General features: G+C 45.7%; 1 protein-coding gene across 1 annotated transcript in view; it reads right to left on the bottom strand.

Moving 5' to 3' along the window:
• Positions 1-14,000, bottom strand: part of BZW2 (basic leucine zipper and W2 domains 2) — a 145,143-nt gene extending 131,143 nt beyond the window's left edge. The window contains exon 1 of the mRNA XM_068235110.1: positions 13,835-14,000. Within this exon, the coding sequence (XP_068091211.1) occupies positions 13,835-13,971 (137 nt within the window). The 5' untranslated portion in view covers positions 13,972-14,000. The remainder of the gene's footprint in view (positions 1-13,834) is intronic.
• Positions 14,001-14,009: the final 9 nt, after the last annotated feature.

Here is a 14,009-nt window from a genome sequence, read left to right as displayed (position 1 = left end):
CATTCTCATCATAAAGTACGTCGTAGTAAATTGGCGTCAGAGTCTCTTGTCATTGGCTGCAGCGTTCTCCCAGCAAGTGATTGGATGACGATCATTTCTCTTTCTATAGGGGAATGACCCCTCCCCCCCATCCCTCCCTGGCTGCAGCTCTCCGCGGTGATGATTGAGGAGTGACGCCGGCGGGATAATTCACCACCCATCGTTCCCAGCGAGGGCCTCCGCCATCTATGCGATGTTCAGCGCGCACGGTATAATCATTATTCAATTCACCTGTAATTTGCAGTTACAGGGCAGAGATTCCGGCTCACGCTTTCGCTCTCTGGTTGTGATGTGTCTGTTTTTCCAGAAAAGGAAAATTCATGTCTCCACGCCGTCGAATGGAAAACACAATGGCACAGAACGCTTCCGCTGAATTTCATAATAATTAAAAAAAAAAAAAAAAAAATGAAATTTTCCACCGTATCAGATTAATGTTACTTTCTACGTGAACAGAATTCACAATGGCTGCCTTCAAGGAACCACAGTTACAATTGTCTTTAAGGGCTGGAACCCACAAGAGCGGTTTTGTGAGCATTTCTGGAGCGGTTTAAAACACAAGCGTTTTGCCAAAACGCTCAGCTAATGTTAATGGATGGGGCAACTTCCACTGGAGCGATTGCGCTTCCTGAAATTGCAAGCGCAGGACATGCAGCATTTTGGGAGCGTTAGTGCTTCAATGTTAAGTATATCATCGCTGGCATAATCGCTCATCAAAACCTTCACGGAGCGATTTTGCTAGCGTTTTAAAGTTAATATACACTGTAACAAAATTAAAATTCATTGAACGGACCAATCAGATTTTAAAACGCTAATCACTAATCGCTACACAACCGCTGGCAAATTGAAACACTTTTTAAAAACAGTCCTTAAAATGTTCATGAAATCACTTACAAACTGCTCATACAAAGCGATTGCGATTGCGATTAGCGATTGCATTTTGCAGTGGGTTCCAGGCCTTAATATATAAAAAAAATGAAAGCCCGCTTCTCGAATCTGTTAACATTTGTTCAACCTCCCCTTTAACCCATTATCAGCTTCAATAGCATTATCTGGTTTGAGATAAGTGCTTTTGACCTCGGCCAGTAGAACTTGTGCTGTAAATTCTTGGAATGTTTTGATCTCTCTCTGCTTGTACAAAATATAGAAACTGAAAGCATAAGTTCTCTGTTATTGTCTCACACTGCCCCCTAGTGACAAATGCCTATAAATACACATTACAGCAGTACTAATAAAAATGTAACAAATAAGAAATAGAAAAAAAATGTGTTAAAATAAATTGGACTGGACCATTTGCAAGCCTATAAATAAATTGGCTGCTAGGTTCTAATGACAACCTTGAGATGGAATTGGCTGAAAGAATAAAAGATATATATATATATATATATATATATATATATATATATATATATATATATATATATATATATATCTTTTGGCTGCAGGTTGCGGTGGTCCTATGACGGCCAGAAACTGGACCACCGGGCAAGGCCTGTGAACAGCAGTTTTCAGATCTTGCCACAGATTCTCGATTGGATTTAGATCTGGACTTTGACTGGGCCATTCTAACACATGGATATGTTTTGTTTTAAACCATTCCATTGTAGCCCTGGCTTTATGTTTAGGGTCATTGTCCTGCTGGAAGGTGAACCTCTGCCCCAGTCTCAAGTCTTTTGCAGTCTCCAAGAGGTTTTCTTCAAAGATTGCCCTGTATTTGGCTCCATCCATCTTCCCATCAACTCTGACCAGCTTCCCTGTCCCTGCTGAAGAGAAGCACACCCCGAGCATGATGCTGCCACCACCATATTTAACAGTAGGGATTGTGTGTTCAGAGTGATGTGCGGTGTTAGTTTTCCGCCATACATAGCATTTTGCATTTTGGCCAAAAAGTTCCATTTTGGTCTCATCTGACCAGAGCACCTTCTTCCACATGGTTGCTGTGTCCCCCACATGGCTTGTGGCAAACTGCAAACGGGACTTCTTATGCTTTCTGTTAACAATTGCTTTCTTCTTGCCACTCTTCCATGAGAGCCAACTTTGTACAGTGCATGACTAATAGTTGTCCTATGGACAGAGTCTCCCATCTGAGCTGTAGATCTCTGCAGCTCATCCAGAGTCACACCATGGGCCTCTTGACTGCATTTCTGAGCAGCGCTCTCCTTGTTCGGCCTGTGAGTTTAGGTGGACGGCCTTGTCTCGGTAGGTTTACAGTTGTGCCATACTCCTTCCATTTCTGAATGATCGCTTGAACAGTGCTCCGTGGGATGTTCAAGGATTTGGAAATCTTTTTGTAGCCTAAGCCTGCTTTAAATTTCTCAATAACTTGATCCCTGACCCAGTGGCGTAGCTTAGGAGCTTTGGGCCCCGATGCAAGTTTTACATGGGGCCCCCCAAGCACTCTATACATAACAATTGATACAGCACACCAAAACTTGCCAATGGCAACTACAGTGTCAGAGGTGCAAGAAGGGGATGGGGAACAGTTTGTTAATAGACAAGACAAGACAAATAACATTTATATTGCGCTTTTCTCCTTGCGGACTCAAAGCGCCAGAGCAGAGCTGCAGCCACTAGGACGCGCTCTATAGGCAGTAGCAGTGTTAGGGAGACTTGCCCAAGATCTCCTACTGAATAGGTGCTGGCTTACTGAACAGGCAGAGCCGAGTTTCGAACCCTGGTCTCCTGTGTCAGAGGCAGAGCCCTTAACCATTACACCATCAGCCAACTGCTGATTATCACTATTCAAAGTATCTATAAAAGTAATTATTATGAGCACAGGACCAATAGAGAGCTAATACTGCAGTTCAGGGAGGGCCCTATGGGGCCCCTCTGGCCCAAGGGCCCCGATGCGGTCGCAACCTCTGCACCCCCTATTGCTACGCCCCTGCCCTGACCTGTCTTGGACCTGTCTTGTGTGTTCTTTGGACTTGATGGTGTTGTTACTCCCAATATTCTCTTAGACAACCTCTGAGGCCGTCACAGAGCAGCTGTATTTGTCCTGACATTAGATTACACACAGGTGCACTCTATTTAGTCATTACCACTCATCAGGCAATGTCTATGGGCAACTGACTGCACTCAGACCAAAGGGGGCCGAATAATTACACACACCCCACTTTGCAGTTATTGATTTGGAAAAAATGTCTGGAATCATGTATGATTATCGTTCCACTTCTCACGTGTACACCACTTTGTATTGGTCTTTCATGTGGAATTCCAATAAAATTGATTCATGTTTGTGGCAGTAATATGACAAAATGTGGAAAACTTCAAGGGGGCCGAATACCTTTGCAAACCACTGTACATGCATTACACAATACATACATAGACATATGACTATGGGTAGGGACTAGATTGTGAGCTTCTTTGAGGGACAGTTAATGACAAGACTATAAATATAATATATATATATATATATATATATATATATATATATACACATATACACACACACATACACACACACACTCTGTACAGCGCTGCGGAAGAGGTCGGCGCTCTATAAATACGAAATAATAATAATAATAATATGTTAGCGTTCTCACATGAGCTTTCTATTAAATCGCAAACGCGGGTCCTGCACCATTTCCTGAGCGTTTGCGATTCAATAGAAAGGATAGGGAAAGCGCTTGAAAAAGCGATTTCCTGAGGGCTTTGAATGAATAAATACATTATATTAATCTCCGAGGCAGAGGTCACTTCCTGACTGACATCAGAAAGTGAAAAGAAAATACGGTAAACAAAAGCTCTTAGAAAAACGCTTTTTATAAGCGCAAATCGCTCTGAAAGCACCTAGAAAGTGCTTTCAAAATCGATCCTTAAGTCGCTCAGCGCTTGCAATAGTGCTGCCGATTTATAATGTGATCAAGGCCTTATTGAATATTGTAAAAAAAAAAAAAAAAAAAAAAATAAAAAAAAATTAAAAATGAAATTTTACAGGGCTGTGGAGTTGGAGTTAGAGTCGAGGAGTCTGAGTCGTGGTTTCGTAAACTGAGGAGTCGGGAGTCAGATGATTTTTGTACAAAATTCACAGCCCTGTTAAGTATTAGACTAAGGGGTCGGAGCCATTTTCGGAGTCGTGATGTCGGAGTCGGAGTCGGAAGATTTTTGTGCCGACTCCACAGCCCTGCAATTGCTATAAATTCTTGGAGCTGTAGCATTTTATTGGTCTATTTCTAAGCAGAATAAAATGTGCATAAAATTAGCATCAACTCGGCATCATTATCATCTCATTTACCATGTAATATGTGCAGACATAGCAATAGCTAGTTCCATACTTATGCTACGTACACACATGCGACAACGATCGTTCGTTAAGAACGACGAACAAACTTTTAATTGATGAAAGAACGACCTAAGTAAAGTTAGTTTTAAAAGGTGTGTAACGATCTGATCGTTAGAACGAACGTTACATCACAAAAAGCAACTATTGCGCCTGCGCATAAAAAAGAGAAGTTTCACGAAGAAATAGTGAAATGCGCATGTCAAGCCTAGTACGAACGATCGTTTCCAACGATGTACCACTTTTGCAAACGATCGTCGTTGGTTAAAATCCGCCGAGACAGAACTTTCTTTTGTAGCGATTTGGCTCGTTCGTCGTTTGCCTTATTAGTCGGTGGTTCGTTTTTTGTAACGATCGTCGTTGGTAAAGATCGGGGAACGATCATTACAAACGACTATAGTCGCATGTGTGTACGCACCTTTACGCTATAGTCTCCGCCCATGATGGGCACCCAGATCCCCAACCCCCCTCCCCTCAGTTCTCAAAGCAGCGTTGTGGTCAGGTTATCCTATATTGGGCTGCTGTCGTGTGTATAAGGCCTGGAACCCACAAACGCAACTGCTAGCGTTTTGTCTGAGCGGTTTGCAAGCGGATTCATTCGCGTTTTGCAACAGTGTATTTTTTTGCTCAGCGGTTGTGCAGCGTTTTGCGTTTCACGTTTTTATCCTGATTGGTCCTGTGAATTATTTTTAGTTTTGTTACAGTGTGCTGAACCGCAAAACGCTAGCAAAACCGCTCAGTTTAGGTTTTGCTGAGCGTTTCTGCTAGCGTTTCAATACTTTACATTAAAGCGCTAACGCTCCCAAAATGCTGCAGGTCCTGCGTTTGCGTTTCTGGGAAACACAAACGCTCCTGTGGAAGTTGCCCCATCCATTAACATCAGCTGAGCGTTTTGGCAAACTGCTAGCGTATCACAGCGCTGCCAAAATGCTCAAAAAAACGCTCTTGTGGGTTCCAGCCCTGAGGGAAAGTAACCTTTGCCTACTTATGCTGTTTGGGGGGACCTGCAGCCTAAAAGATATTTAGGGCCCATTCACACTTGCTGTTAGCAAAACGCTAGCACTTTTGCTAGCGTTTTGCTCTGGCGATTTTTGGTGGTTAACGCAAAAAAAAAAAAAAAAAAAACGCCGTTCACACTTGGTGATTTTTTGGCGATCGCATTTAGCGCTTCTATAGCACTGAAATGCGATCGCCGGGAAATCGCCTGAAAATGGCGCAGGCGCCGCGGCGTTTTTGGCCGATTTGCGGCGCTTAGCGCAAATCGCCCAAGTAAGAACGGGCCCAGAGACTTTAATTACACTAGCGCTTTGAAAAGTGCTAGCGTTTGAGCGTTTTGAAGAAATCGCCGGCAAAACGCTCAAGTGTGAATGGGCCCTTATGGATGTATGGGACCTGCCTGCTTCATTATGATCTAAGGATCTAGAAGTAGTTGTCATGGAATAAAGTAAACTATTTTACTACAATAGTTAAAGAGACTCTGTAACAAAATTTTGAGCCTTATTTCTTCTATCCTATAACTTCCTATACCTGTTCTAATGTGCTCTGTCTAACTGCAGCCTTTCCTAGTTGCACAGTGGCTGTATTATCTCTGTTATGAGAGCTAATCTTCTCTCCTCTGTCGGGTCTGTCAGGCTCAGGCAGTCAGGCTGGAATGTGCTGTGCTACTTGTGATAGGATAGAAGCTATACACACCTTCTCCACGACCCCTGCAGGCTCTGTATGAGTCACAGACTGAGCTCCTCTCAGCCTATCACAAGCTTTTAGCAGAAATGTCTTTTGTTTGTAAACACTGCCTAAAACTGGCAATTACAAGCCAGGATCACAGCAGGGAGTGGCAGAAACAGCACAGAGGGGCCCAGGAGAACATCATGAATAGAATGGTATGCTTTTTATTGTAAGAATTTTACAGTACAGATTCTCTTTAAGCCATTATGTGCTGTATATCTGACAATCTGACCGCAGCTACTTTTTTGCACATCTAATAATCGCTCCCCACTTGTTCCTGTGAGTGGCAAGTCCCGCCTCCTTAAAGTAGACACTTGGTTCTTACAGTACTGCAGGACCGCTGGGAAATGTAATGTGAAATGTATTATTATTCCTTAATTTAAAAAAAAATAAAATATTGCGTTTGTTTCAGAACCTGTAAGGTTTCCCCGCTGGAGAAATTTGACTGTGTTCCTGTCACACTCACAGGTGTCACAAACATAGGAAAGTGACAACGATAAAACTGATATTTTCCCATTCTATCCGGGGCTGAAAAAAAAAAATTCTTTACTATCTATATACTTTTACTATCACAAAACAAATAGTTTTCATAAGAAGAAATATGGCTTTCACTAATCTATTTAAAAGCATAATATAACCCCAAGGAAACTACCAGTAGTAGTCAGAGATTAGGAGCAATCAGGACGCAAAACAAAAACAAAACAACAAGCAAAACAAACAGGACACAAACTCTTATCTCAATCATATTAGAACTCGCCTTCAAAAGGTCTTAAAATGTGGCCTTGCTGAATAATGCAAAATACCAGCATTATTGATTGTACTCCCTTAGTAAGATACTCATATGACACTGTATGGAATGCTGGGAATACACGCTTCATTTCTGCCGCTCAATTCTCCTCTCGATCGTTTTTGACGCTTGATTCTGCAGTCGTTTCTTTTATCTTCCGCTCGTTTTTCTTATCTTTTTCCATTCACTTCTATCAGAAATCGACCGGCGAAAGGATCGAAAAGGGAGATCGGACAGGTCGGAAATTATCTATCGAACCATCTAATCACCTAAAAAACGAACTGTGTATTCCCAGCATTACAGGATAAGCTGTTTACTTTATGACTGTACTGATCGTAAACTAGCTGCAGCGTGTGCTGATCTCTGCTGCTTCCAGTATGTACAGTATAAGCTGTTACTGTGTGCCTGTACTGATAGTAAACTAGCTGCTGATCTCTGCTGCCTCCAGTATACGCTGTTACTCTGTGCTATACTGATAGTACACTAGCTGCAGTGTGTGCTGATCTCTGCTGCCTCCAGTATGTACAGTATAAGCTGTTACTCTGTGCCTGTACTAATAGTAAACTAGCTGCAGTTTGTGCTGATCTCTGCTACCTCTGTTATAATGGCCTCAGTTATTTGGACTGAGTTGAGGTAAAAGGCTTGTTCGCAGAATATACCTTTAAAATAGAGTTTCTTGTGATGCAGGCAGAAGCATCTCAGTGTCTGCTTGAAGCAGATACTGAGAACATGTTCCTGAAGGAAGGCCACAGGCCTACACTGCCGCAGACATATGGACTACGAGAACAATCAACATAGGCCATATTTACAAACAGAGAACATTCCTGTAAGTAAGGGAAAGGCATCACTAAATATTAATCGAGTAGGTGTGTATTAGGACACCACGAGGGGTCGAAGCCAATAGCCGGATCTGGGGGATGGCTAAGATGAGGTCACATTTAACTCCTACCTAATCAGTATTAAAGGGCCGGATGGGCTGACGGAGCTTACTCTGATTCCTACTTTCATGCAGGGCTGTGGAGTCGGTCCAAAAATCCACCGACTCCGACTCCTCAGTTTAGGATTCCACCGACTCCGACTCCTCGACTCCGACTCCTCTAATTTGCATATTACAATTTTGTTGATTAAAAGTATGTAACATGAAATTCGTCTCTTAACTGCCAACGCTTAGGAATTTTACAAGACAACTGAAGTGAGAAGGATATGTAGACTACTATATTTATTCCCTTTAGATTAAAACTAGTCCTTGGTAAGAGTACTTGTAAAAGGTACAAACCGGAACAAACAACATCTATCAGGCCCTAGGCAATGTAAGTGTGGGTACATGTAAGAATGATGTGCAGGTACTCTGCAGGGGAATGAGGAGATTCTTCCTCTATTACACATTCTTCATGCACAATCTGAACAAGGTTTATGGGTGACAGACAACACCTCTGTGTTCAATGTGCACAGCATTCTCAGTGGATTCCCTGAAGCTCTGTGGGGAGTGCATATGTAGAGTATAGTACTACTGTGTAACAAAGGAAACCTGAGACAGATGAAATTAAAGTTTTATACATACCTGGGGCTTCCTCCAGCCGCCTTCAGGATAATCAGTCCCTCGTTGTCCTCCTCCACCACCTGGATCTTCTGCTATGAGTCAAGGTACTTGAGCCAGTCGGGCGTAGTGCGCATGCACACACTCCGCTGCCGGGAGCGTACTACACCTGCGCAGCACTATTGCAGGTGCAGAATGTTCCTGGCTGTGGGAGCGGCATGCGGCCGGACAGCGCTGACTGGCTGAATTAGCAGGACTCATATGAGAAGATCTGGGTGGTGGAGGACAGCGAGGGACTGATTAGCCTGAAGGGGGCTGGAGGAAGCCCCAGGTATGTATAAAAAAACTTTACTTTTCATCCGTCTCAGGTACCCTTTAATTTGTAGTCACCAAACCAAATTTTAACAACATATCAAATTATTTTATTTCATCAGCAAAGGGAGGGCATACATTTGCATAAATCAGCATCAATGCAGAATTATTTCCATCTCTATTAGTGACACAGCTACACATCAGGCTTTATTCTTACAGCATAGATGTTATTTAGTATATATAAGAGATTCCTGTGTACACATCATATATACAGTCACAATTGAGATATGTATATCTGACCTTAAAAATACGGGGACTGCTTTATTGAAGCAGCACAAGTAACTAATTTTGATTGGTTTATTTCATTTTTGTGGACTAAGCACAGCTATTACTGTGTATATACATTATTTTTAATGACTATTATCTGAGAAATAGAACATTTTATCATATTTTCTATTTTAATTACAGTTACAAATTCATTAGGAGTCGGAGTCAGAGTCGGTGCATTTTTTCCCGACTCCGACTCCAGGCACCCAAAATTGCCCGACTCCACGACTCCGACTCCACAGCCCTGCTTTCATGCTCTCTATCTGCTGACTAGAACACCGAATAATTTCCTTTCTGTATGTAATCTGATATAATGTATGCTGTACATAGTTAGTCTAGATGTAACGTAGTATCTAAATAAGGAGGACCTGATTACCGTCAGCAGTGAGGTAATCACGCAGCTGTAACGCAACATGAGGATTTGCTTGGCTAGGATATGATGAACTGTATCGGTATATCTGTGTACTTAATAAACTCCATCAAACTTTGAAGACGACTGAGAAAGTCTATCTCCTGCTTGCTGTGATGAGTCATGTGTGCAACTCTCGCTGATGAGTTTACTGGTGCCGGAGGAAAAGGTGATTTATAACAACCTCCAGTATGTACAGTATAAGCTGTTAGGCTAGAAACCCACTAGGAGAGCTTTTCTGAGCGCTTTGTGATTTGAAAAGCTCTAGCTAATGTAATGCTATGGGTGTGATCCCACTTGAGTGATGTGATTTTATAAAAATCCCCCATAGCATTGCATTACCAAGAGCTTTTTCAAATCACTCACGCTTACAAAGCGCTCCCAGTGGGTTTCTGGCCTTACTGTGTGCCTGTACTGATAGTAAACCGGCTGCAGTATGTGCAGGTCTCTGCTGCCTCCAGTATAAGCTGTTACTGTGGGCCTGTACTGATAGTAAACTAGAGCGTGTGCTGATCTCTGATTAACTTTACGTCTAAAGTGTTCTAACTGCTTTGTACACACTCCCTCTTCCAACTCTAGGCATAAACTGCCATTCTACTTTTGCTTTTCTTTCCCTTTGTAGATACTATCAGCGGTTTAGCAGGCCATGAATACTGTGGCCCATAGGCTAGGGACTAATCATTAAACAATAGGCATGACAGGCATGTATTTATGAATTTAAAAACAGAGCTCAGCTGAACTCAGTAACAATAGTTCACCTGGGCCTAAAGAGAAAAATATAAAACGTATGTCCAGGACCTCCCGCCACCCAACTAACCTTTATGCAACCCCCCTCAATTCTCACCTCTGAGGGTTTGGATGGTTCAGAATCACTGTACCCCACCATTCGATCGATTATAACCTCTGATAATCACCGTCCTGACTCCTTGTCTCTCCCCCCCCCCCCCCCCCCCCTGGACTTTCTGTACTGTAAGCCCACAAATGCATCACTACCCGAAACCAAGGAGGCTGCCATATTTATTTCCTTTTAAAGGGAACCCAAGGTGAGAGGGATATGGAGGCTGCCATATTTATTTCATGTAATGCCAGTTGCCTGGCAGCCCTATTGATCTTCTGGCATACATAGGTGTCTAAGTCAAAACCCTGGAACAAGCATATGGCTAATCCAGCGAAACAGAGTAGCTGATCTGCTGCATGCCTGTTCAGGGTGGATGGCTAAAAGTATTAGACACACAAGATCAGGAGGGCTGCCAGGCAACTGGTATTGCTTAGGGCCCATTTCCATTACTGTGGAAACCGGGCCGAATTTGGAGATTTTCCCCGCAGGCGAACCGCACGGGGAAACTCTGCCATAGGGAGTAATGGAGCCGCCGGCCGAATCGCTTACCTTAGCAATTCGGCCAACATTGCTTTTAGTTTCCGTGCAGGAGGCTGAGAATCCCATAGCCGTGCAGGGCACTGCGTCTGGGTTTAGTCAGCGTTCCCGCAGACCAGGAAGTGCCATCGCTCGCCTCGCAGCCGCACGCAGTGGCCAGTGGAAACGAACCCTTAAAGAGACTCTGAAGCGAGAATAAATCTCGCTTCAGAGCTCATAGTTAGCAGGGGCATGTGTCCCCCTGCTAAACCGCCGCTATCCCGCGGCTAAACGGGGGCCCCTTCACCCCCAAACCCACCCCCGCAAACCTTGGCCGTACATCTTCTTTTCCTGGAGGCAGGGCTAACCGCCGCAGCCCTGCCCCACGCACGTCTATCAGACGCGCATCGCAGCCTCTCCCCCGCCCCTCTCAGTGAAGAAAGACTGAGAGGGGCGGGGGAGAGGCGGAGATACGCGTCCGACAGACGTGCGTGGGGCAGGGCTGAGGCGGTTAGCCCTGCCCCAATGCGGAAGCGCTCCCCCGCTGCACCGAGGGGATTTGGGGGATCAGGGACCCCCTTTAAGCCGCGGGATAGCGGCGGTTTAGCAGGGGAACACATGCCCCTGCTATCTATGAGGTCTGAAGCAAGATTTATTCTCGCTTCAGACTCCCTTTAAAAGGAAATAAACATGGCAGCCTCCATATCCCTCTGACTTCAGTTGTGTCCATTGACTAGCAATCCAACTAAAATGAAGTTTTTTGGTTTTTTTGATTGTTTGCTTTTTAAATCATTGATTTAAAGTGCATATATACAGTGTATACCTTTAAACCTTGAGTATCAAAATAATAATAATAATAATAATATCTTTGTAACAACGCAAAGTACCACATGAAATATTATGCTATTAATTTGATAAAAAACAACAGCAACTGAATAAACAGGCTATTATATGTACAGATCCTTAGCAGTAATAGTAATAATAATAATAATAATAATAATATTTAAACCTGACAACCAAGGTTATTAAGAAAAAATAGTAATAGTGATTATTTTACGTTTTTGTTTTAAACCAATAGTGCATGTCATCCATTGTAGTAACTAAAGTAGTTATAATAAATGCATAAATAATTAGCACTGTTACCCAACACACTGTGATTGAAAACACAAAATATAAAAAAAAAAATACAAACCTTATAAAAACCAACCTTTATTATAAGTACTACTACTAATAATACTACAATTAAAAATAAGTATAACTTGCCAAATACAATGTCAGCAAAAATATAGACATAAAGATCATAAATGACAGTAAGACCCTCAGTTAGAATAGTACTGCAAATAATACTAAAATAACACTCCCGACAGAAGGTGCTGACATCCCAAGAGAATGGAAATCCTAATGATAATACTACTACTAATAATAATGCTATTAGCAGTCACACCCTCATGAAGCTCAGATGTGCTGTTCTTACCATCAGCAGTAGACAGGAGCATGCAGAGTAATGACAATGGGCACAGGGGCATGGCAGCACAGGGGCATGGCAGTAGTGTGGGCAGCACAGGGGCATGGCAGCACAGGGGCATGGCAGCAGTGTGGGCAGCACAGGGGCATGGCAGCAGTGTGGGTAGCACAGGGGCATGGCAGCAGTGTGGGCAGCACAGGGGCATGGCAGCAGTGTGGGCAGCACAGGGGCATGGCAGCAGTGTGGGCAGCACAGGGGCATGGCAGCAGTGTGGGCAGCACAGGGGCATGGCAGCAGTGTGGGCAGCACAGGGGCATGGCAGCACAGGGGCATGGCAGCAGTGTGGGCAGCACAGGGGCATGGCAGCAGTGTGGGCAGCACAGGGGCATGGCAGCACAGGGGCATGGCAGCAGTGTGGGCAGCACAGTATCATGGCAGCAGTGTGGGCAGCACAGGGGCATGGCAGCAGTGTGGGCAGCACAGGGGCATGGCAGCAGTGTGGGCAGCACAGGGACATGGCAGCAGTGTGGGCAGCACAGGGGCATGGCAGCAGTGTGGGCAGCACAGGGGCATGGCAGCAGTGTGGGCAGCACAGGGGCATGGCAGCAGTGTGAGCAGCACAGGGGCATGGCAGCAGTGTGGGCAGCACAGGGGCATGGCAGCAGTGTGGGCAGCACAGGGGCATGGCAGCAGTGTGGGCAGCACAGGGGCATGGCAGCACAGGGGCATGGCAGCACAGGGGCATGGCAGCACAGGGGCATGGCAGCAGTGTGGGCACCACAGGGGCATGGCAGCAGTGTGGGCAGCACAGGGGCATGGCAGCAGTGTGGGCAGCACAGGGGCATGGCAGCAGTGTGGGCAGCACAGGGGCATGGCAGCAGTGTGGGCAGCACAGGGGCATGGCAGCAGTGTGGGCAGCACAGGGGCATGGCAGCAGTGTGGGCAGCACAGTGGCATGGCAGCAGTGTGGGCAGCACAGTAGCATGGCAGCAGTGTGGGCAGCACAGGGGCATGGCAGCAGTGTGGGCAGCACAGTAGCATGGCAGCAGTGTGGGCAGCACAGTGGCATGGCAGCAGTGTGGGCAGCACAGTGGCATGGCAGCAGTGTGGGCAGCACAGGGGCATGGCAGCAGTGTGGGCAGCACAGGGGCATGGCAGCAGTGTGGGCAGCACAGGGGCATGGCAGCAGTGTGGGCAGCACAGGGGCATGGCAGCAGTGTGGGCAGCACAGGGGCATGGCAGCAGTGTGGGCAGCACAGGGACATGGCAGCAGTGTGGGCAGCACAGGGGCATGGCAGCAGTGTGGGCAGCACAGGGGCATGGCAGCACAGGGGCATGGCAGCAGTGTGGGCAGCACAGGGGCATGGCAGCAGTTTAGGCAGCACAGGGGCATGGCAGCAGTTTGGGCAGCACAGGGGCATGGCAGCAGTGTAGGCAGCACAGGGGCATGGCAGCAGTGTGGGCAGCACAGGGGCATGGCAGCAGTGTGGGCAGCACAGGAGCATGGCAGCAGTGTGGGCAGCACAGGGGGCTCCAATGCCATGCAGTGCCCTGGCAGAGCTGGTGGGGCCCCTCATGCAGGCAGGGTAGCTCCTCTTACCTGTGGCTGGCTGGCTGCTGGCACACACTGCAGACGAAGACGATAGGGCAGGACACAGATTGAAGGGCAGCAGCTGCTGGACTGACACAGTCACAGGCAGCAGCCAGCAGTGCGCACAGCCCGGCGGGCGGAACCATCTGCGCCTCGCCATAGGGGGGGAACACTTTCCAGTCTC

Source organism: Hyperolius riggenbachi, chromosome 5 (genome assembly GCF_040937935.1).
Source record: "Hyperolius riggenbachi isolate aHypRig1 chromosome 5, aHypRig1.pri, whole genome shotgun sequence".
Taxonomy (NCBI): Eukaryota; Metazoa; Chordata; class Amphibia; order Anura; family Hyperoliidae; genus Hyperolius; species Hyperolius riggenbachi.
Note: the sequence above shows the minus strand (reverse complement) of the source record. Positions and strands in the feature narration are given on the sequence as shown.